This window comes from Globicephala melas, chromosome 12 (genome assembly GCF_963455315.2).
Source record: "Globicephala melas chromosome 12, mGloMel1.2, whole genome shotgun sequence".
Taxonomy (NCBI): Eukaryota; Metazoa; Chordata; class Mammalia; order Artiodactyla; family Delphinidae; genus Globicephala; species Globicephala melas.
The window spans coordinates 74761583-74785496 of record NC_083325.1 but is presented as its reverse complement, the minus strand read 5'-3'; the positions used below and the strand labels follow the sequence as shown (position 1 = coordinate 74785496).

General features: G+C 40.7%; 1 protein-coding gene across 2 annotated transcripts in view; it reads right to left on the bottom strand.

Annotated features, from left to right (window-relative positions):
* Positions 1–943: 943 nt before the first annotated feature.
* The window catches only part of LDAH (lipid droplet associated hydrolase), a 98086-nt gene continuing 75115 nt past the window's right edge, over positions 944–23914 (bottom strand). The window contains exons 5-6 of one of the 2 annotated variants that reach the window (XM_030858312.3): positions 16650–16732; positions 944–3463 (exon numbers count right to left, since the gene is read on the bottom strand). In XM_030858312.3, coding sequence (XP_030714172.1) covers positions 3272–3463; positions 16650–16732 — 275 coding nt within the window. In that variant the 3' untranslated portion in view covers positions 944–3271. The remainder of the gene's footprint in view (positions 3464–16649; positions 16733–23914) is intronic. The other variant, XM_030858311.3, reaches the window with a different exon arrangement.

Below are 23914 nucleotides of genomic sequence, written 5' to 3'. Positions count from 1 at the left end.
TTCCCCGGCCCTCACCGTTTTGCTCTGGAGATGCCTTCAACCTGCTGGAGAGGACAGACCCATGTCCCCCATTGGCTCCCCACGTGGGCCACTGTGATCACTCACCTACACCTCCAGGGCACAGAGGCAGGAATCTCAGCCCCTTGGGAACGGAAATCTTTCCTGTCCTCGGCACTCCTACAGGACAGCTTCAGCCTTAAGTCCTCACAGATGTACTAGTTCACAGAGCACACTCAGGCCCAGGCACTGCCTGCTCCTTAAGCCCCACCCAGCAAGGAAAGGAGAAGCCCAAGGACATCTCTTCTCTCTGGCAAGAGGGGGCCAGGAACAAAGATGATGCCTCGTGTTATTTAAGAAACACTTTGCTTCCTACATCTTTTCAAAGGACTGTAAGCTCCTCGAGGGGATGTTTGGGTGTCCTGGGCTGTGTGTGGGAGGCCTGCAATGGCCTGGGGTCAGAAAGCTGTGTCGGGTGAGCGAGTGGCCTCCTCCTTCACCAATATGAACCAGAAACGCTGAGACGATTAGAATCAAATTTCAGGCTGGGTGAAACACTGCAGAAGCTGGGACATCGAGGAGTCCTCCATTGCACCAAAGAGAAGAGAGTGTAGAAGACAAGTTTGCTATCCTTCTCCTTTAGGTACCATTTAATAGAGCATCTACCAGGCAGGGTGCTAAATACTATATGCAAGACCTCGTTTGACCCCATTAAAGACAAACAAAAACCCTTCCGAAGTCCAAAAGCTAACGCAAGTACTTCTGTAGATGAGGGCCAGTGGGGGAGCGAAGGAGAGGGCTCGGGGAGGTTAAGCCTCTGAACATCACAAACCTGACAAATGACAGATTCAGGATTTGAACCCCAGTCTTCATTTACTTCCTAGAAGAAGTAATTCACTTTCTGTAAAAGAAGCAATAAGAGACAGATGCAGAAGGAGAGTGTATTTTTTTAAAAAATAATTATTCGTATATATTTCAAAATCATCTCAAACTTACAAAAATGTTGCAAGAACAAAGAACTTTTTTTTTCTCTGAACCATTTGAGAGTAAATTGACATAATGCCCCATGGTTCCCTGGCACTTGTGTGTCTTCAGTACAAATAAGGACATTTTCCTACTTGTCCACAATACAACCAGTGAAATCAGAAAATTAACATTGGTCTCTTATTCCCAGCTAATCTTCAGATCCCATTCAATGAAGTTTTGCAAACTGTCCCAACAGCTTTTTTTAATAACAAAAACATCTAATCCAGAATCAGGTATTATATTAAGTTGTTGTGTCTCCTCACGTCTGGAATTAAATTTAATTTTAATATAATGTAGGATAACGAAAAATCAAGCCTTTGGAGGTCACTGGCTCTCCAAGGGTTGAGTGGAGAGGCCAATGGTGAAAGGGCTGCTGCCTTGGACACCTGGCCACAAAAAGCCACAGGGGCTGCCTCTGGAGATTCTCCCCCATGGTCCAGAGCAGACTGAGAACAACTGGTCATGATTTCCAGTTTAGGCCTTTCAATCAGCCCTAGATAACCCCAGATGAAGTTATTAAATCTTTGACAAGGGCCATTCAAGTGGCTGACCGGGATATACAGGCAGAAATGCTTCTGGAAAATGGATTTCATCCACTGCTTACCAACTTTAGTCTTTTATTTTTTATTATGATGATGTTTAATAATAATTATTATTAATATAGCCAGTCTTTATTGAGAAGATACTCTTGGTCAGGCATTGTGCTAAAGGCTTTTATTTAATCATCCCATTGAATACTTCAACAATATGAGGTACATATTATTATTAATCCTATCTTATAAATGAGGACATTGAGGCATGGAGAAATTAGATGAAGTTGTCTAAAATCACACAGACAGTAAGACCTCCAGAGTTCACATACCCTATCACCTAATACATATGCACGGAAACATTTTTGCTTAATTCCTAATGAAATAAAATGAACTTCAATCTCCTGAAATCTGATTCTTCCTTCTCTACAAGAAGCACTGAGAAAGTGGCTTTTCAGCTTAACAGAGAGACTCTGACCCGAGTCTAACTCAGGAGGATGCTAGGATTGTACCCCTCCTCCCCCAACACACAGAGATCAGGCCAGGCAAGGTCAGAAAGTGGGGGTAAAACACTTATTTTGAAAATTCATTTGGTGCTTAGATGATAAACAGGAAATTTACTTTATCATTTTACTTCTTATCATTTTTTAAGCTCTGGTAACCTTTGGTTTATCAGACATAATTTCATACATGTGGACTCCTGAAATAGGAAGCGATGTTGTAAGGTCACGCTAAAAGGAAAGCTGGGCGTGTTACTCTTCATTCCAGCAGCATGACGTACCCAGTACTTGCTTAGTACTACTGAGCATCTCCTGTATGCAAGGCACTTCAAGCCATGAGACCGAGCTCCTAACATCAGATTTCTAGAAGGCTTCCCTACACAGTTGCCAATAAGGACTCTGTATGCAGCCTTGCGCCAGAGGCTTAGGCATCTACCGGCTCCTTTCCGGGGCCAAGAGCACTGCTTGCCTGGAGCGTGGCTCCTCCCCTCTGAGAAGTCATTTGCTCTGACATGGCAGCCACGCCAAAGGGTCATAACTCACACAGTGCTCACCACTGGGCTGGCACATATCAGAGGTGAATCTTTCATCAGGGGGCTTTAGGGTTTGAGAAGAAGGACAACATCCCATTGTCCTTAAGGAATGGGACACCGTGAGGGATTTCCTCTAGGAGAAAATGGAATGTTTCTATCTATCATCAACCATCTCTGCAGTCAGCGGGACTTGAGTGTATCCTTCTCATGATCTCACATGCTTCACATATCCGACTACACACTTAACATTCAGCGGTCTCTTACATTTTCTAGTAGGTCTTTCATAATTTTCTCTAGGGGAGCCTATTCTACATTGTAACTCAATTAAAATCAACTAAATTTAGATTTCCTTTTGTCTGAAAGGATCTTGCCTACCAAAATAAACTGTATGGTGCCACTGGGCATCTCGTGCAAACATAAGAGACTTTGTTTAGATCACTGTGTTCCCTGAGTCTTGGAAAATGTGTTGTTAATCCTATGGAATATTGATCAACTGTGTTTATTTCAGTCTGTAGCATGGGGAGCTGGGAACTGATAGTTTTTAAGCCAAGAGGGTCTCACTGTTTTTCTCTTCTAATATCCAACATTCAAATTAAACATTTACCTACTAAGTATACTACTTACTACTAAGTACACCTACTGCCTTTATGTACTAGCTGTCAGTGCTTGCTCCTTGTGTCAGTATTTATATTTTGGACAGATCATCCTTTAGCCAGTCAGCTACCATATCTGCCATTTCCTGGTAAAAATAGAGGATAAAATCATGAGGTATTTTTTTCTCACAGAGTCGAATATCTCCTTCTGGAAAATCTTTCTTCATGTCTTCATAGTACTCTTTTGGACACCAACCATCTATAGTACCATAGTAAAATGTAAGCTAGAAGACAAGACAAAAAAATTTATTAGAAAACACTTCCCCTCCCAACACGGATACGACACCAGCAACCTGTAATGCTTTGAAAACAGCCCCTGCACCTGGCCCTATAAGCGAGTCCCAAGGCTCCCTCCGGAGAGTGGCTCTCAAGGCAGTGAGCTTTCATGGTTTATGGGAGCGAACCTTGGCATCTGATGGAAAGGAACTCATGCAGGGAGAGCCTGGTGTGATACATCACCCATGATCCACTAAAAGGACTCGCCAGCAAAGTTGTGTATGTTGAGGTTGAGATGGACACTGGAGAGATGGCCGATGAGGGCAAGGAAGAGTTATTGAGACATAATCACTGAGTAACTAGTAACCATTCATTATGCACTTAATAGTTTTCATACAGCCACATGTAGGCATATGGGACATGTTTGTTGGATGTATGCAAAGATGAATCAGATGGACTCTGCTTCTTAATGTAGCAGATGAAATGTTATCAGAACTCTGAGTGTCTATGACATTTCTAGGAATAGGCTCCAGGTAGTAGGAGAGTGTGCTGATTCAGTGGGAAGGTGTTACAATCCTACTTCAGGTGAAAGCAAGCAGGCTGGATGGAGACAGATCTTCCTTTGAGGCATCACTAAGACGCTTACTGACTATTGATCTGTACCAATCTCTGATACACACACACACACACATGTTCATGCATACACATATATGTATATACACATACAAATGTGTACATATGCACACATATGTGTACATATGTACGGGCACATAAGCATGTATACACCACCTATGTATATATAAATATGTATATATGTGTATGTATGTGTATTTATGTGTATATACACATATACATTTATAAGCGTATACACACACACATCTTTATCTCTACGTCTAGCTCTAAGCTGCTGTTCTTCACTGAAAAACTATGTTTTACTTCTGTATTTCTGACAAAAAAAAAAAACGCAACAAAAGTGAAATCCTATTCAGAAGGGTACATACTGGTAATTTCTACCAAAAACCCCCCAAAACGAAATTTTAAGGCCCCTCTGACATCTGTTATCACTGAAAACAAAGAGTTATGCCATAAGTGGCTAGTTACAGTCTCTTGTAGTTTCCATAACACACCAAATTTGTTCACTCATTCAAACACTTAATCATTAATCTATTCAGCAAATACTTACTGAGCATCTACTCTGTATTAGGAACCTGGAAAACAGATAATAAGACAGTCTCTGGGGGAGGGAGGGACTGGAGGCACCACGTCCACAAGATATTTAGCCCAGATAAGGGCATCGGGTGGGAACCAGTGGGCAGGAAAGGTTCCCTAGAGCACTGATGTCCAAGTTGAGTTTTCAAGTTGGGGGAGCACACTGTGGGGAGTATACCAAGCAAATAAAAAGTATGAAGGAGCATGGCACGCTTGGGAATTGGAAGTAATTTAAAATGGCTGGGTTTCCCTGGTGGTGCAGTGCTTAAGAATCCGCCTGCCAATGCAGGGGACACAGGTTCGAGCCCTGGTCTGGGAAGATCCCACATGCTGTGGAGCAACTAATCCCGTGCGCCACAACTACTGAGCCCACACGCCATAACTACTGAAGCCTGCATGCCTAGAGCCCATGCTCCACAACAAGAGAAGCCACTGCAATGAGAAGCCCACGCACCACAACCAAGAGTAGCCCTCACTCGCCGCAACTAGAGAAAGCCTGCGCACAGCAACGAAGACCCAACACAGCCAAAAATAAATAAATAAATAAATTTTTAAAAAATGGCTGGAATATCGGAGATAAGTCTGGAGAGCTGGTGGAGAGAGATGAAATCATGAACAGCCTCTGTGCCCCACTAAGGAGGTGGTACCTTGTTCTGAAGTCCACAGGAGCTAACAAAAGACTTCACACAATGAAGTGACGTGATTAAGTCTGTATGGTAGGAAACTTACTCCAGCTGCAGTGACGAAGAGATTGGAGGGGATCAAGCAGAGGCGGGAGGAGGATATGGGAAATACGTGTTATTGCCCACTGGATAATTTTCTACTTGTATCATTAAATCCATTATCTGAATACGGACAGGTGAGATCACTCTTGTAAAAATACCAACTTTTATTACAGTAATGTTATGATGTAACCAACATTTAAAGAGATGGTTAATTAAAAAACACTTTAAAGAGGAGAATATTTAATGTAGTACTCCAGAGAGTCAATTACTGACAAATAAACTTTGAGTTGTAGACTTATTCCAAAACACTTCATAGGGATTTTTCTGGCTTTCACCTGGGCTTTGGTTTTGAAAGCTGCAAAGGATCTGTGGCTCACAGATTTCTCACTGAATTTCCTCTTCCTACTCTCCTGTTTTTGTCACTACAACCATTTCTGGGCATGCCAAAGGTCCCAAGCCACACTTCATCTTGCTAGGGCTCTCAGCAGTGTATGAAGTTCCTCTTGATTCCTGGAGAACAGGAGAGCCTGGCAGTTGCCTGGTTCCTTCTTCCTGGTGCCGGTCTCTCTGTAGCTCTAAAATGCTGCAACCTCACAACCAGTGGGTGACTATTCTGGCCAGTTGTGGAAAAAATAAATTTCTCAGAATTCCTCAGCAACCACCCTGCCAGCTTCCCCTTGTAATACTGCTGGGAGTACAAGCTGTCTGCAGGCATTAATGATCTACCAATAGGGCTAATAACTTTAGATTCTCTCTAAACCACTCCCTACTCTTAGCACCAAGAATCCTTTAAATTATATCTAGGAAATAGCATCTGGAACAGTCATTATGCACAGCTGTTCAACACTTCCTCAGAGTATGAAACAGTGTTGAGAAATCTAGAAATGCAAAATTCAGACTTGGGCTCGTGTCCATCAGGCCTGTTCCTCTGCTCCACTGCACCCTTGCCCGAAGACACTAGGACACTGAGAAGGGTACTGTGGGAGTCCTCACACCAGTACAAGCTACGGTGGTGAGGTCTTATGAAAAACCCTAACACAAAAGGGTCACCTAGAAGGAAAGCAAGGCAGGAAAGACCTCCCCCAATGAAGTTGCTTTGACAAGGAGGAAAGCATCACTATGGCACCTGCTGTTACTTTCCGCCTAACTCTTCAAAGACGATTTCTATGGAGCGTTTCCTTTTCAGTGAGGCGATTACAACTGGAACCATCTCCACTGAGAAATCCAGCTTGATAAGCCTGAGCACTGGGGAAGCGCCATTCCTCCCCTCATGCATGAAGGTATCAGACAGTTGAGCAGGAGTAATAAATATGGATTACAGGAACCCACCCCTACCTTCAGGTATCAAGAGACAAGTCCTGTCCAGGTAGTTATGGGGCATGCGCTGCCCAAGGCATATGCTAGGAACCTCAACACAAAGTGATGTCAGTGTTCAAGACGGCATAACAGTGAGGATCATAGGTTTCCCATATGTTCATCTGATTTCACCTCTCAATCCTCCACACTGTAATCATTTTGAGGGGGCTGTATTTGGTTACATTTCTAAGTGATAGTGGGGTAAGGTCTTTTTGTTTTGTTTTGTATTGTTTATTTAAGTTCTTCTTCAGAAGAAGGGCTCTGTAAGAAAATCTTGGCTTACAAGTCAAACACGTGGTTATTTCTATTGCCTTTACATAATACACTGGCTCAAGATACTTCCTGATCCCTACAGATTATAAGTCACAGGCAATAGATCCGAACAGAGGACTCTGCACCTGTAACCTGAAACAGGAAACTGGAAAAGTATGGGGTGTGTGGTGGTAGTGGTGGGGGAGGGGGAAGGACAGGTGAAGTATAAAGAAAGAAATAATCGGACACCAAAGCGTAGTGGTGAAGAGTGTACACTACTACTATGTCGATATGTAAAAATGATTCGCAACAAATAACGATGACCTGATGAAAACTGAGAATGATTTGCCAGGCTCTATGCTAAGTTTTGTGTTCACTGAGTCCTTATAATAATATTCTGAGGAAGGTATTTTATTCCTGTTTTACAGAAAAGAAAACTTAGGCTTAGAGAGACTAACTTGCTTAAGTTGAAACAATTAGTGAATATAACCCAGTGAAAAACCGAGTTATAAATCCAGAGATGGCATTCCTAATCAGTACCTTTTACTACTATTTACAATTAAGAATAAACTGAACCATGGTATGAAAACACAAACCTGAAGACTGAGAGGTCTTAAACTGGTTATGAAAACTACCTGCAGGTGACAATCACCGACATGCACAAAGTTGATGTATACAGTTCTGGGGTGCTGCATGCCACAGGGGTGATGGAAATACTGGAATTGTTAACCAAGAATCTCAGGCTATCAGAAGGATGTTTAAATCAAATGTTTACAAGAAAATAAATTATTTCCTATAGCTTATTTCTCCTTGGCACTTGCTTTGATATGCATGAGAGTTGATAAAGAGTATACATTATTGAGATGAAAATTATTCTATTTCCAAATTGTTATGTTAAGTAATCGTTTCTCTATTAAACACAACATTTAATTTTCTCAATTCTAGGTTTTAATTGCCCAGGATTTTGCTTTTCTCTGTGTACCTTCTATAGTAAGGTGGAATTATGGTTACTGTGATAACCATAGTTATCACAGATAGTCTCTGTGCTCACAGATATATTTTCCTTTAACTCTTCAGTTGCCCCTAAGGATACATGTCCCTGTTAAAATGTCCCTGCAAATTGCTGCAGCTTGCCCCCATAGAGCAGCCACAGTTGTCTTTTCCAATGGCTTTTTTTTTTCTTAACTTTTTGCTCCTGAAACTGCAGATTCCCAGCATTTCCACCCAAAATGACTCTAAACCTGTCTCCCATCTGGCAATGGCTAAGTGGTTGAAATTCAGAAGTAAGACAGCTCTGCCCTGGAGAAGCTCCAGAGTAGCGAAGAACTCAGGCATGTACAAGCTGGCCCTTAAACACAACAGGCAGAGAGAGGTACGAACAAAGTACTGTAGGAGCCAGAAGCAGGAAAACCTGACTTCTGCCCTGATTGATGCAACAAAGCTTTGTTTTCGTATTCACTGAGTTGCTGGCTTTTGTGCATTACTAATAGAGGATTTATTTTAAGAACAAAAGACATATTAGAAACTACATTATGGTACAAGTTTATATATTTGATTTAGCTAATAACTAACAAAAATCACTTCCAATGATATAACAACATCTTAAAATATTAAACATGAAAAAAGCCATACACAGAAGTCTCTATCTGGTGATAATAAATATTATTCAGCTATAAAAAAAGAAGGAAATCCTGCCATTTGCGACAACATGAATGGACTCTGAAGGTATTTTATGCTAAGTAAAGTCAAACAAATAAAGACAAATATTGTATGATCTCACTTACATGTGGAATCTAAAACAAAAAACCGAATTCACAGAAACAGACTGGTGGTTACTAGTGGCAGGGGGTAGGGGGTGGAGGAAACGGGTGAAGGTGGTCAAAAGGTATAAACTTCCAGTTATAAGATAAGTAAGTTCTGGGGATGTAATATACAGCATGGTGACTATAGTTAACACTATACTGTAATATTTGAAAGTCGTTAAGAGAGTAGACATTAAAAGTTCTCATCACAAGAAAAAAAACTGTAATTAAGTGAGGTGATAGATGTTCATTAAACTTGTGATAATCACTGGGCAATATATACATGTATTAAATCATTATGTTGTACACTTTAAACTAATACAATGTTATGTGTCAATTCTATCTCAATAAAACTGGAAAAAAAATCTCTATCTGAATTACTTCTTTCTATTCAGTAGCTGACTAGGACTACAGGCATCATAGGAATTGCTGGACAGGAGCAACAGGCTGCTGCTTCTATTCTCCCCGCGAAGTCAGACACTTAAGCCTCGACCCTGCAACCTTAAAGGAAACCTATTCTGTAACATAAGCATCTCCTTTCAGTTATTTGAAAATCCCAGCCCTCTCAGGAACAGAGAGGTAGCAGTCACAAAGCTTTAACAGTTCACTGCAGCCTTTCTGAGCAACCATTTTTAAGAACTTGAACAACTGCTGAAGAAAGGGAGATAGTTCAGAAAATTCATTTTCCGATTTACCTTGTTTCCTTTCTTTCTTTTATCTAGAACTGGCTCAATTTCCATTCTTAAAAAAATGAGAATCAGGGCTTCCCTGGTGGTGCAGTGGTTAAGAATCCACCTGCCAATGCAGGGGACACGGGTTCGATCCCTGGTCCAGGAAGATCCCACATGCTGCAGAGCAACTAAGCCTGTGTGCCACAACTACTGAGCCTGCGCTCCAGAGCCCGTGAGCCACAACTAATGAAGCCTGCGCACCTAGAGCCTGTGCTCCGCAAAAAGAGAAGCCACTGCAATGAGAAGCCTGTGCACCGCAAGGAAGAGTAGTCCCCGCTCACCGCAACTAGAGAAAGCCTGCGTGCAGCAACGAAGACCCAAGGCAGCCAAAAATAAAATAAATTTATTTTTTAAAAAAGGGAACTAAAATCCCTAAAAATTAAAAAAAGTGGCTGAGGACAGAGGTGAACACACAATCCTTCACAAGCACCAAGCCCTGCTCCCCCTGAAGGCATCTAGGGGAGCAGTGGGAATTGGGTGCGAAAGGAGTAGGAAGTCCAAGCGGGTTAGGGACTGGGCTACTCTCCAGTAACTGGAATAGTCATGCATCAAAAGCCCTGCAAAGTGGGGCTCTCTTCTTTCTGCACGATCCAAGTGTAAAGGGCCAGAACCTGTTCATTCCCAAATGTAAGTCACTGCTCCTTCCAGAGTAACTAGCTTCGTCTCTTTCTTACCTGGGTCTGGAGTGAGAAGCTGACCCAAGGCATCTATCTTCCTCTGGTGAGGCAGCAGAGTATGAGGCACTGGGAGCAAATTTATCCTCCTGTGCTTCTGTTTCTCCCTGGTTATATGCCTCAGGAAACTGGCAGACGTGCTGGGAAGGGTCTTGCTTAACTAACTTAGAGAAATGGCCAATTCCAGCTCATCTGAATTCTCTGTACTGGGCCCAAGTCCTGGTAAAGTTTAAGTACTACTGTGTCTTCCTTCACTGCTGTTCCTATACAACATCTCCCTTAGGCATTTTATGGGAAGCAGTGGCCAGAATGGGATTGGGGCATTCCAGGGTCACTTGGCTACATATTTAATATTACCAAAATCTTTCATTAAAGAATGAAAATATCTGAAGGGGTGCGCAGGGGGAGGAAAAGATAGCCAAAGTCTTTTTAAAGTACTCAGAGGCATATCTAGGATATAACTAACTTTGTAATAATAAACTTTTATTGAATGCTTAGTACATGGCCAGACACTCTTGCAAGGTCTTTATATGAATTGCATATAGCATTATAGTTTTGGAACAACTGCGTGAGAATAGATAGTATTATTAAACCATTTTATTGATGAAGAAAGGAGACACAGTGAGGTCAAGTAAATTAACCAGGGTCACATAAGTAAGCAAATGGTGGAGCTGGAGTTTGAAGCTCATGCTGTACCTCTGAAGATTCTGCTCCCCGATCACGCTCCACTAGAAAACTCAAGGGTATGCTGCCACAAATGAGTGCCTAAAATGAAGCTCTCAAGGTCAAAATGATTGAGATACAAACAAACCTATCTATTTCCAGGATGATTATGATATTCTGAACAGGCTTCAAATTAAACAGGCAGAACTAACACCATCAGTTTCAGACCGAGGTTGGCGGAAAGGCCGTCTTGGTTAGCTGGTCCAGAGAGCACATCCTATGCTCCACTAAGCGGGACGTGTGCATGTCCGAAGGATTTGCATGCCCAGATCTGCAAACAACTGTGCAAGGTTTGTTTGTTCCCAAAGGCAACATGCGCCTCTGGGCTCAGGCGGGCTAAGCAGGATGGGGAGAGCCGTAGCAGAGGGGTCCCTGTTCCTGAGGACACGCTGCCCCTTTCCCAACCACACTGTTGGCCCCAGGCTGGCCCTCTGGGGGCAGGGGCAGCACCACTTTGCAGGAAGTCCTTCCACCGCTGCCTACCTTCATCAGAAAGCAGCGTCTCATGTGCTCTCGCTGGGAACAATTGCAGACCCCTGTTGACTGATAGTGATGTTCAGATTTGGTCTGGCAGTAGCACACACCAGCTGTTTCCATAAGCCTAGGCCAAGGATGGTCACGGCAGTTTAGAATTTCCCTCCTAAGTGAGTTTTAAATGAAAACTTCAAGTTTCTAAACCAAACACTAATTCACTTTTCTTTGAATGAGACTATATCCCCTTATAGCTGAGAACAATGACAGAATGGGAATGCTGACCTCCTATTTGCCTCAGACACACCAGGTGCCTCATAACGCACAGCATACCCCAGCGGCTCCCGGAAGGACTGGGACCGGCGTGGTGAAAATGCACAGTTGATTCTCTTACTCTGCTTTATTCCATCCTGGTTCTCATTCCCGTCCCTCCCCCCCTCCATTTCCGTCTTATTCATTAGTTCCTCTCCTTCCTCCCAACCTTTAAATGTGTTCCCCAAGGGTCAACCTTTAGATGTATTCTCTCCTCATACTACATACTTCCTTGGGTTACTATTTCCATGCTCATGACTCCAAATATATCCTCATCATTCCCAAATCAAAATTCAGCCCAGATTCCTCTTCTAGGCTTCACACCCATATATCCAGCTACCTGCCAGACACGTGTCCCCCGGATGTCCCACAGGTATCTCAAACAAAAGTACCAAAATGAACTGCTTTCTCAACCAGCTCCCACAGCGTGCTGGCGCTTCTTCTCCCATATTCCCTATCTTGTTACAAAATCCAAATACAGAGAACTAACCTTAGACTCCATCTCCATTCTCTCATATCCTATGGGTACTAAGTGTCTTTGATTCTACTTCCTAAATCTTTCCAAATTCTACCCCTTCTTTATCCCCAATTCCACTGCCTTAGTTCTTGTAAAAGTCTTCTAAACAGTTTTCCCACTTCAAATTTCATTCTTTTCCAACATTCTGATACACATTTCCCCCCAAATAATCCCTCTCATTGGTTAATCTAGCCACATTCCTAGGACTAACTGATATGAACTGGCACCTCTGAACTGGCTGTTCACAGACGGCATATGTTCTGATGGGTCAGTGGTTATGTCATATGGTTGTCAAACATTCTGAGTATCACCCTGATTATTACCCCCTTCCTTAAATCCTTCAATGGTTCCCTAACAACTCAAAATAGTCTCTTTAGTGTAGCATATCATGGCTTCTTGTTCTCAGGCCAGTGACCAAACCACAGTACCATACTCCCTAACCTTTTCTAGTGCCTCAAAACAACTTCTTCACCTGGGATCTACAGGTCCACGCAGTTTCATGGGTAGATGCAGTGGCAGTTGAGGGGAGCGGAGTAATGTAAACTTGGATGGGAAAAAGAATATATCATTTTTTTTGCTAACCTCTAACAATAATTTAGTATTTCCTTCAATTATGAACACAGGCAACAAACCACAGAATATTAGAAATACCTATCTTTTGTCATCTATAAAATTACTGAAAATTTCAAATTACAGTAAAATTGTTTTAAGTAACAAAGTTTATGCATATCACTACATATTTACAATAGTAATTCTGACTACTATTATATCTCATTATTTAGTTTGTTAAAGATGCATAAATTATATATCACAAATTTGCTTTTAATATATTTTGATAACTATACTTCAATATAATTTTTTTTTGGTAATCTCATGTATTTATTTCATGCGCTTAAAAAAATTATTCTGAGAAGGAGTCCACACACGACACAGCTGGAGAGATCCACGGCACAAAAAGGCTTAGAATCTGTAACAGCGTCCCTGTCCGTTCATCTAGTACACATCTATTGATGGTTCACCAGGTATCATGCATGGTGTTATGCCACAGGGATACCAAGATGAGAAAAACCTTCAAGGTGGGTGAGAGGGGAAAACCGACTGTTTAAATACTGTGTGATAAATGCAATATGATAACTTTACATGTGGAGCCATGGGAGCCGAGGCGAGGGACTTCTAACCAAAACCAGGGGCTGGGGAAGCCCTCTTAAAGACGACAATGGAGGGCTTCCCTGGTGGCGCAGTGGTTGAGAGTCCACCTGCCGGTACAGGGGACATGAGTTCGTGCCCCGGTCCGGGAGGATCCCACGTGCCGCGGAGCGGCTGGGCCCGTGAGCCATGGCCGCTGAGCCTGCGCGTCCGGAGCCTGTGCTCCGCAACGGGAGAGGCCACAACAGTGAGAGGCCCGCGTACCGCACAAGAAAAAAAAAAAGATGACAATGGAGCCAAGTCTTAAAGGACAGGTAGAATTTAGTCAGGTGAAGAAAGAACACAACCTATGATGCCACAGGCCCTACTATATTCTTTTGGAAACAACTGAGTCTGACATATTTGCTTCAAGAAAGGGAAATAACCTTATGTAGTGCTGCAGCAGTGTCTGACACTGTGAAGTCTCTAGACCTTGGAAAGAAGGAAGGGAGACAATCAGCTCCGGAGATTTTTCAGAGTTAAAAAGGCACATTTCCCTCAAGAAGATAAAAAGTTCTCTTCATGTGGAAATTCAGTGGTAAAAAATTTGAACTTAGAACCAAAGTCTGCTGATTATGATATAATAGTTTTTTAGAGGAGGAGAAGGAATCCAAAAGCCATCCACATGTGGTAGCAGAATGACTGTTTTTAGACTAAATCTCCTGTGGCTTCCTGACTGGATGGCACAAAGATACATTTTCCAGAACTGTTTTAAAAGTTGAATAATAGATATATTTAACGATTCTTGCAACGAAATGTGTGGCTCAAAACATCTTTACAATGGACAGTCCTGGAGAGGCACGAGGTTTCTGAATGCTTGTATTTGGGCAGAAATGAGACAGAGTATCCTTGACTAGAATATTTAAAGTAGGGATATGTCTAGTCTTGGGAACTGATTTTCAAGTCTGACTAATTATGAGGGTTGTTTGGAATGCAGGGGAAAATGCCCACTATTTTGCTAGAACTATGTGCCCTTTTAAGTTTCCTTACTTTCTCAAGCAGACTGAGACATACGTTGATTCAACTTTTACCAATATTAAATTACAGCATGTTTCCATTTTTTTTCATTACAGAAACAAAAAAATTGCAATAAACTTCTTGTCTTTCTATACCTCGTTTCACTTAGGAATTGGAATTGTATTATTCTAGTGGAGAGTTCAAACTTAGCTGGTAGAAAGGACATTCAATTAATCGCAGGTAGTTGTGCATCATTAAACTAAACAATGCCTTGCTTTCCCAAACTCCACAAGTACGTGTCATGTTATCTTAAAAACAAAATAAAACCATTCCCTGTAGTTGGAAAAGTTTAGTCCTGTGACCGTGTGTTAATATTAACCTTGAAATGCCTGCCATCTACCATTATACCCCCATATTTCTCCCACAAAAGTGTCAGTAAAGTACTGTCCTGACACAGTTACCATGAGCAGCCCTCTATCTGGGAATGATTACACTTGCATATGGATTTAACTTAGGACAGGAATAAGTTAGCACCTTCCTTTGACCTCCTTCTGAGAACAACATACAACCAGAATCCAGGAATGATGAGTACTTTACAGCAGCTGGCTTCCACAGGTGGTAAGACAGGCTTTGACACATGACGGGTCTAGTCATTCAGCAAGTGTGAATTTTGGAAATGAGCATCTGCCAGTCTTATTATTAACTGGGAACTGAGTTGTTTTTATGAACTTCCAGCCTTGAGAACTTAAGCACAGCTTTGAAACAAATTCACTTATAATTTAACTAAAAAATAAAATACTGTTTTTCTTGCATTTTCACATACGTCAATGAGTGGAAACAGTTGAAAGCCCTGGAAAGAGGGTCCTTATGAGGCCCCAACCTCCCCCATTCAGGTAATGAGGGTTTCCTCTGTCTTCAAAATTTCAATCTCTGGCCAACTGCTATTTTAGAAATATGATGACCACTATGGCCGTAAGACAAACACAGACTGGCACTTTCAAAAGTCCTCTCTGGGTGAAGCTACGATAGATCGATATTCTAAAAATATTGTTTTAAGAACATATATATTTCTTGCTTTAAGATAATTGTATTGGGAGGTTATAGAAATATGAATTAACACTATAGGCAAGTTTAAGTCAAATGTCTCAAAGTTTATGAAGAGATTCTAAACCCAGCAGGATATCTAAGATTTTACTTGCAGATTGTAGGTTCCTGGGCCCTGTAAGAGTTGGTCACTCAGTGGGGCTCGTTTCATTGCATCCAGCAGATGTCACGGTTCAGCACTGGACTGCAAAGCTCTATATTAGCACAGTCCAACAGAAATACAAAGGCACACTGGTAATTTAAAAACTTCTACTAACTGCATTTTAAAAAGTATAAAGGAACGAATGAAATTTCTTTTAATAATATATGTTATTTACCCCCACGTATCTAAAATATTATCATTTCAACAGGTAATCAATATAAAAATATTAATGAACTATTTTACTTATTTTTTCGGTACTAAGTTTCTGAAATTCAATGTGTGTTTTACACTCATGGCACATCTCAATTCAGAGTAGCCACAAATAACCACATGTGGCTAGTGGTTACCGTGTTAGATGGTACAGCTCTATCCTATTCAGCTGTACAGACAGACAGCTGTATGGACAGACAGACAGATGATGCCATGGGAGTACCAGGGCCACCTTAATTCTAGGGTGCTTAGACATATTCTAAACCATGGCCCCTCACAGTTTCAGAAACTGTGCTTCCAAATACGCCTGTGTTAAGATTCTAGCACTTACAGCAGCAACTCAAAAATGCTAAATATTTCAATTGTTGCCTTTCTGCACCTGCTTGTATAGAAAACTCGCCTTGGTGTCAGCTGGGCATTCCTACTCTAATGCATTGGAGAATAAGAGAGACGGGCTCACTGGATCATCAGGTCATTAGGCATGTTAGTTCTTTTCCAATGTTTCACTTACATTTTAATATAACTCATTTCTTCCATAAATATTATTGAGAGTCTTTTCAGTACAAAGCTCTAGAGAGAAGTATCGATCCTAAAAATAAACCCAACAAAAACAGGTGGCAAAACATATTTAAGTAACTATGTAGTCAGCTTTACTTACTTTCTATGCAACTTTCAAGGACTGCCTTAATGTTAACTAGAAGTAGAACTTGATCTGAAATTTACAAACCCACGAGGGCTTACAGAGTCTAACCAACTCTAGCCTTTCATCCTCAGTAAGTATTGCTGCCCATCTACTTACCTCCTTGTAGCACTAAAGTGATTACCTTAGATAAATGTTCCTTTATGGTTTCATTGTCTCTCTTCACCACCTCCATCATTTCTTGGCTCCCAAGGTAGGCAGCATTAACTACATTAAAAAAAAAAAAAAAAAGGCAAACAGTTAAAATATATAGAACAAACACAAACGTCAAATTAATTGTAGTATATTCCTGTTTTACTCTTTTCTTTTGCCAAATGCTATGTGATGTGAGATATTAGTGAGGCCAAGAGAGGCATGTGAGTCAGCAACAGGCACTGTCTCTGGAAACAAGAGCATGCCCTGTGGAAGAACCTCTCTCACCCTCACCTGGCTTTCTCAATAGCAACGTTAGTAGGATGATGGCCTAATGTCAGATACCACAGCAGATGTGTGTAATCATACCTGATCAAGGCATTTTTATGATTTAAGGATTAGAATCACAAATTTTGACAGATAAATCATGTATACCAGGGAAACCACACATAGTTATGAACATGAAACCATCTCGATAATTTTTTAAAAAGGACACAACTAAAAAGACTGTTTATTTTAAAACAGGTTTAAGTGATCTTTAGGAGTTGCTTATGAGGGTTAGTTCTATTATACTGACTGTGGAATGAGCAGAGTGACCCTCATTTTCGAGATGTCAAATAACTGAGAAAAAGGAAGAACGCCAGAGATAACATGAATTGATGTGATTTTCTGGTACTGCTACACAAATTTTCATTTGATTCTTTGTGCCTTGAATTCTACTTTGATTGGTGTTATTATTGTTACTTTGCTTTCTTTTTGGCATCATCTGCCTATTTGTCTTTTATTTTTAATCTTTTGTCATATGTTATGTCTCTTGAAATCATAAGTAGATTTCTTTAAAAACAAAATTTAAAGTCTCTCTCTCTTAAATAAAGGGACTTAACATACTCACGTATATTGATATGAAAGATATTTGGTCTGACTCCAGTCAGTAGGCAGAATAAAGTAAATAATAAAGTTCACAGCAGGAATTAATGAAATAGAGACCAGAAAAACAATTGAGAAACTAAATGGAACTAAAATTAAGTTCAATAACTGATAAATCTTTAGGCAGACTGATCAGGAAAAAAATGTGAGAAGACATAAAACATTACCAGTATCAGGAAAGAGAAATGACAACCCTTCAGATAATACAGACATCAAAAGGATAATCAAGTAATTTTGTGGACAACTTTATGTCATGAAATTCAATAACTTAGATGAAACAGCCAGTCTGCCCAAAGACACAAATTTGAAGCTTACTTAACAATAAATAGATAACCTCAATCGTCTTATATCTATTAAAGAAATTAAATTTGTAATTTAAAGCCTCTGCACAAAGAAAACTCGAGGGCAAGATGAATTCATTGGTCCACTCTACCAAACATTTAAGGAAGAAATAATATTGATTTTAAATAAATTCTTCCACAAATGACTACACATATATAGATATTTAATTTTTGACAAAGGTAGCATTTCAGAGCAGCAGAAAACAGGTGGTCTGTGGTAGGCAGAATTCCCAGATGACACAAATACTCCTTGCCCTTTACAATCCCTCCCTTCTGAGTGTGGGTGAAACCTGTGAGTATGATGACATATTACTCCCATGACTAGGTTATGTTATAAAGTTGAGACGACTTTAAGGGAGATTATCCCAGTGGACCTACCCTGATCACACGAGTCCTTCAAAATTTGAGTTCTCTCTGGCTAGTGGCAGAAGAAGTCACAGATTCAAGGCACTAGAAGGATTAAATGCACCACTGTTGGTTTGAAAATGGAGCTCATGTGAAAAGGACCTGAAAGTGACTGACCTCCAGGAGCTGAGAGGGACCCCTGGCTGACAGCCAGCAGGAAAATGGGGACTGCAGTCAAAAAGCCACATGAACTGGATTCTGCCAACAACCTGAATGAGCTCAGAAGTGGATTGTGGGATATGCAGGGGTATAAAAGAGGCTTCTGAGATCCAGGCAATGGTGATCCTTGAGCTGGGAGGGAGTTATATGGGAGCTTGCTTTCTGATAATTCATGGAGGTAAACATTTACATCTTAAGCACTTTTCTGTAGTGTTATTCTTGAATTGGAAAAAATATAAACATTCAAAAAACTTGTAAGGAATCTTACATTTCTAAAAGTAAATTTTTCATCAGGGAATGTACCTCACCTCACCTTTATTCTTATTCTTGTTTTTCCTGGTAGTTTCCCATCTAAGTGTACTTTTTTGTTGTTTTTAGAAAGTAGAATACCAGTTTCATTTCCAGTAATTGCTCCAAGGAAGCAATTATCTTTTTCTTTCCTCAAAAATGCTCATAGGGCTTCCCTGGTGGCACAGTGGTTGAGAGTCCGCCTGCCGATGCCGGGGACACGGGTTCGTGCCCCGGTCCGGGAAGATCCCACATGCCGCGCAACGGCTGGGCCCGTGAGCCATGGCCGCTGAGCCTGTGCGTCCGGAGCCTGTGTTCCACAACGGGAGAGGCCACAACAGTGAGAGGCCCGCGTACCGCAAAAAAAAAAAAAAAAAAAAAAAAGCTCATAACACAGCACAGTGGCCAAAAACAATAATACTAAATAGAAGTGTAATTTCCTAAGGGGAAAACACATTTCTCCTGGCAATGACTATCAACAGCATTCCTGGAAACCTAGCAGAATTCAGTTTCAAGCACCACAGTGAAGGAAATATCTAGTAGCAGGAGTAATGGAAACAAAACACGAAGGGAAGAGAATGGTTTAGAAGAATGGTACTTATTTACTTTTATTTCCTTAAAAATCTAAATACAGGTGTAATAAAAACCTCACTGAGTCTAATGTTCTATTTTACTTGCTACCATCATCTTCTGAAATCTGCTTAGCGTTTAAAGATCACTACAGGACATCAACTCCCAGTGGAGTGGCTGAGGAACGAAATGAGTGAGGGCTAAAGTTGGAAGACCAATAAGACATTCATCTCCCAGGCTAAATGGTACCACTAAATTCTCCAAGTACACATAATCTACAATAGAAGGCTGCCTTCTGTTTAACTCAATCACCTATCTTGATGCCATTTTGTCTGTCTGGAAAATTCCCAACTGATCTTCAAGTCCAAATTCATTTGTCTTCTCCCTTACTTATCTAGATAGAACTAATTTCTCCTTTTCTTGGTACCATTCCTGACCTGTATCTGTATTTATAACAGTCGTAAGTGTGATATGTTAAAATTCTTCACATTTATCTCCCCTACCATGCTATATAAATATATATATATATATAAATATAGCAGCAGCTATATTTCATTTATTGTTCTCTCCAGTGATTATGCAAGTGCTTGGTTCATGGCAGCTGTGAGTTAAGGGCTGTTAAATAAAATAAATGGGAAGGGACTCGGCCAGTGTTTTCCTTATTTGCGGGCGTAGGAGGGAAACAGGTCAGGAGGAAATACCTGCTGCCTTCCTTGAAGTGGTGCAAGAGCTGACATCACAAGAGAGGCCAGAACACTGACATGGTAAGCCAAGCTGGCAGATACTCGTATAAAACTGGGACAAATCATTGCAGGCAAGAGTGGCAATCTAAGAGCTTCTGTTGAGACTGGCCCCAGACTAGGCCACATAAAGCACTGGCCATAGCAGTGAGGGAAAATGCAGAGGGAAGAAAAACCACAATGAATGATACAATAGGAGGTCTGGGGGAGATGTACGAACAGTTTTCTGAAGTAGAACTTGGGGGTTGGAAGCCAAGTTGCCCTGCTGTTTTGGTGGCATGTGATCCAATGCCATTAGCACAGTTTCACAGTAGAATGCCCCAGTTTGTTCAGTTTTGCCTTTATATTGGGGAGGGAGGATTGATGGTGCTGAAGCAAAGGGAATTACTTGAACTGGGCACAGTTTAATTAGGGCAGGTGAAATTTGGAGGTAGGAAATCTCCCATACATGGGTGTGTACACTGCAGTGTAAAATGTTATTGTTACTCCTGGTCTGTTCTGACCAAGATATTATTTCTAGTCACTTTAATATTCTTTAAAATGGCTGTTAGGTTCTGTATGTCCAAAGTATGCCATAAGGTTTAGAAGAAAAAAACCAGTCTCTTAAAAAAATGCTCCTTACAAGATTTGCTGGATTAGAAAAAGGGTTTGGTATATTTACCTCCATGATGGGAGGGTGGCTGAGGACAGAAGCCACTAGGAAGCACACAAATAGAGGTAAACAGCAAAAAGTTTTCATTTAAATTCTCTTTAAAATAATAAGGGTACTACTAATAATCACGGGAACCAAGACAGGCTCTCCTGTGGATAGGTGCATCTAGACGTGCTTCCAAGAGGGTCTCCCATAAATAAACTGCAGACCCCAGTCTGAGGTGGTCTTGTCAGGGCTTGAGAAGCCCAAAGACATTCTGGAGGGGGCATGGATGTGGTGGACTTTAGTTATGGTGAAGAGGATGGAGTTAACTGTCTAGGTTACTAGTTAACTAGTATGGATGGAGTTACTAGCTAGGTGTTTGGTAGGTCCATGGAAGATGGGTAGGTAGGTAGGTCCAAGACCATCTTGAAGTAGGGATGTAGTAAATACTAGTACCTACCCAAAAGCCAATACAAACCCCCTCATTTCCTTGCCTAGAGACATGGGAAAGTCAAAACATATGGCTTTTCCACATCCCTTATAGCTAGGGATATGGCCTAGTGTTGGCTACTAGAGGCAATGGAGAGGCAAGGTTCCTGGGGGAGGACTTCTCTTCCTACATAAGCCAAAGCCTCATCAGGAATAAGCCTCTGCTTTTGCCCCATCTTCCTTAATTCCATCTGAATGTCAGGCATGAGGCCTAGAGTAGAAGTCATCATGTGATCACGAGATGACGAGCATGAGGATAAATGTGCTGAGGACAGAGTGGAAATCCAGAAAGAACGCACATCGTTGATGGCACTGTTGAGATACTATTCATCTCTGGACTCTCCCCTTTATATTTCTTGGTGCATGAGAAAAATATCAATAGATCCCTATCTGTTTAGGCCACTGTAATTTAGTTTTCTGTTATCTGTAGCCAAATTCAGTCTTAGCTAATAAAAGCAAATAAAAATGGGGTCTCTCGATTTTCTGGGTGTTTTTGGTTAACAGGGGTTGATGTTGTTGTCAACTTCCTATCAGATTCTGGTACTTGAGTAGGGGAGGAGGGTGGCATCAATCTTTATCTATACATACTAGATCCTCCCTATAGGAGGGAAGAGGTAGGAGCTGACTGCAAAAAAGCCGTTCCAAGGATAGCCCCTCCTAGCACATCTTCTAACTGGTCCTGAGGCTGGCAAGATGTTACCAAATGTAGAGGAGTTAGGTGCGAGCCAAGCAGGGCTGCATGGTAGCAAAATTCTTGGGGCCGAGGACAGACTGTGAAACTGGATAGTCCTGGAGATGTGAGTATCCCACGCTCCAGCAGAGTTCTGTCCAGAGCTGCTCAGGCAAAGTTCAGGCTAGGCAATCAAGAAGCATAAACCAGGAGAGTTTGTCAGAAGTTAAGCAGGATTACACATGCTCAGAAACCCAGATGAAGTCTTACAAGGGCCAGTTCTTCGGTAGGTCTTTATTTTTTTCCCCGATCGTTTTCTACAGTTTCTATTTGTGCCAATTGTGGCTTTTAACAATGTAAAAACCAGATCTAAAAAAGTAATTCTCCCATTCTAAAATTTCTGCGTAATTTGGAGTAATGTTTACTATTCACATGTTCCTCCATAAGCCAAGACCTCCGTTATTATAACCATTGATTTAGTCTGCAAACAGATAGTCTTATCTATGTGATATTGAGTTCACCAAAGTGAAACACACAACCCAAGGTGTATGATTTTTTAAAAAATAATACAACTTTTAGAGTGGCAGATAATTTAAAGATATATATAAATTTCTATAGAAAAAAATAATAAAACCTTCACTGAGTCATTTACTTCTAAACCAGAGATGATATTCTAGTACTGTATCTAATCACCTTTTGCCCTAAATCCTGATACTGACCACACACACACAAAATCTTTTCCTTCATTGCTGAATTTTAGGCTAAACTTCCATGAATAACTAAAGCTGAAGTTGGCTTTTATAAATGGATTTTCCTAAGCTACACACATAAATGAGAGAATAGGTAACATGGCAGTCTGGTTTTGTCTTATTCAAAATATTATTCTGGGATTAAGTCAAAAATATGCTGAGAAGAAATTTGTGATTTTTTAGTGAAGCTTATGTGTCAGTTCATTGAATAGTTCTGTTCATTTCATATCACTGTATATGTTTTTAAAAGTTATTTCCATATTTGATTAAGGAAAGGAAAGATTATGAAAGTGTCTTTTACAAGAATGTATGCAACAGAAGTAACGTAATCTACCAGGAATGCCCTTTGTCTGCACTATGTTTTTCTAGTTAGGTAACTGAAAGGAATTAAAACATCAATTTGGCCTAACAAAAAGACCCTAGAATATTTTTTAACATTAATTATCTTGACCTGTGATACTGCTAAGCTAAAATATATTTGCTTTTAGCTTTGATCAGAAAATCCAATTCAGCTGTCTCCCTCAAAAATTTATTTCTCATGAAACAGAAGAACATCTATTCTAAAGAAAATGTGTAGTAGCAAATATTCCAGATTTAAAATTAAAGAAAAAAACCACATATTTTCTTTAAAAATAACATTCAAAACAATCTAGTTATATCAATTGATCTAATGAACACTGTGGTAAAGTTTATGAAGTACCCTAATTGAATTAGGGCTCCTCTATCCTGAATGCTGGATAGGAAAGGATGTTTCACTCAGTCTGCTGAAGAAGGCTAACACATAGCATCTCAGCCTCTAAGAAGCACCATTTCTGCCAAAAGGACAACAGCATTTGAAATACTTGAATAATTTGGTTCCTTGAATTTTTCAGACCTTACTACAATAAAAAAATATGTGTATAAACTAAAGGATACAGAAAATCAGTTTCTATCCAGATAGGTCAGGATTTATTATCCACTACTTGGACTGGCAAACTTCCTCCATTTGTTTCCATAAGATTTCTGCTGAAGCACAGACATTACATAATGTCAAAACACCCCAAGTCCTCCTAAAAGTCAAACTGGTACGCTAAAGGTCATTGTCTGGATGACAGTCAAGCCACAGAGAAGCAGGTCTGGAGGAGGAAGGTCCGGACGGCATAGATTTGACCACTGAAAATGATCTCAGACCTGGTATTCCTTTCCCCTAATGACCCCTCTCTTTGTGTAACATGAAAATCATGTCACCAACTCAAGTGACTGGTTTGAGTATCGATTACCCTTCACCATTCATGGGATATAAGCT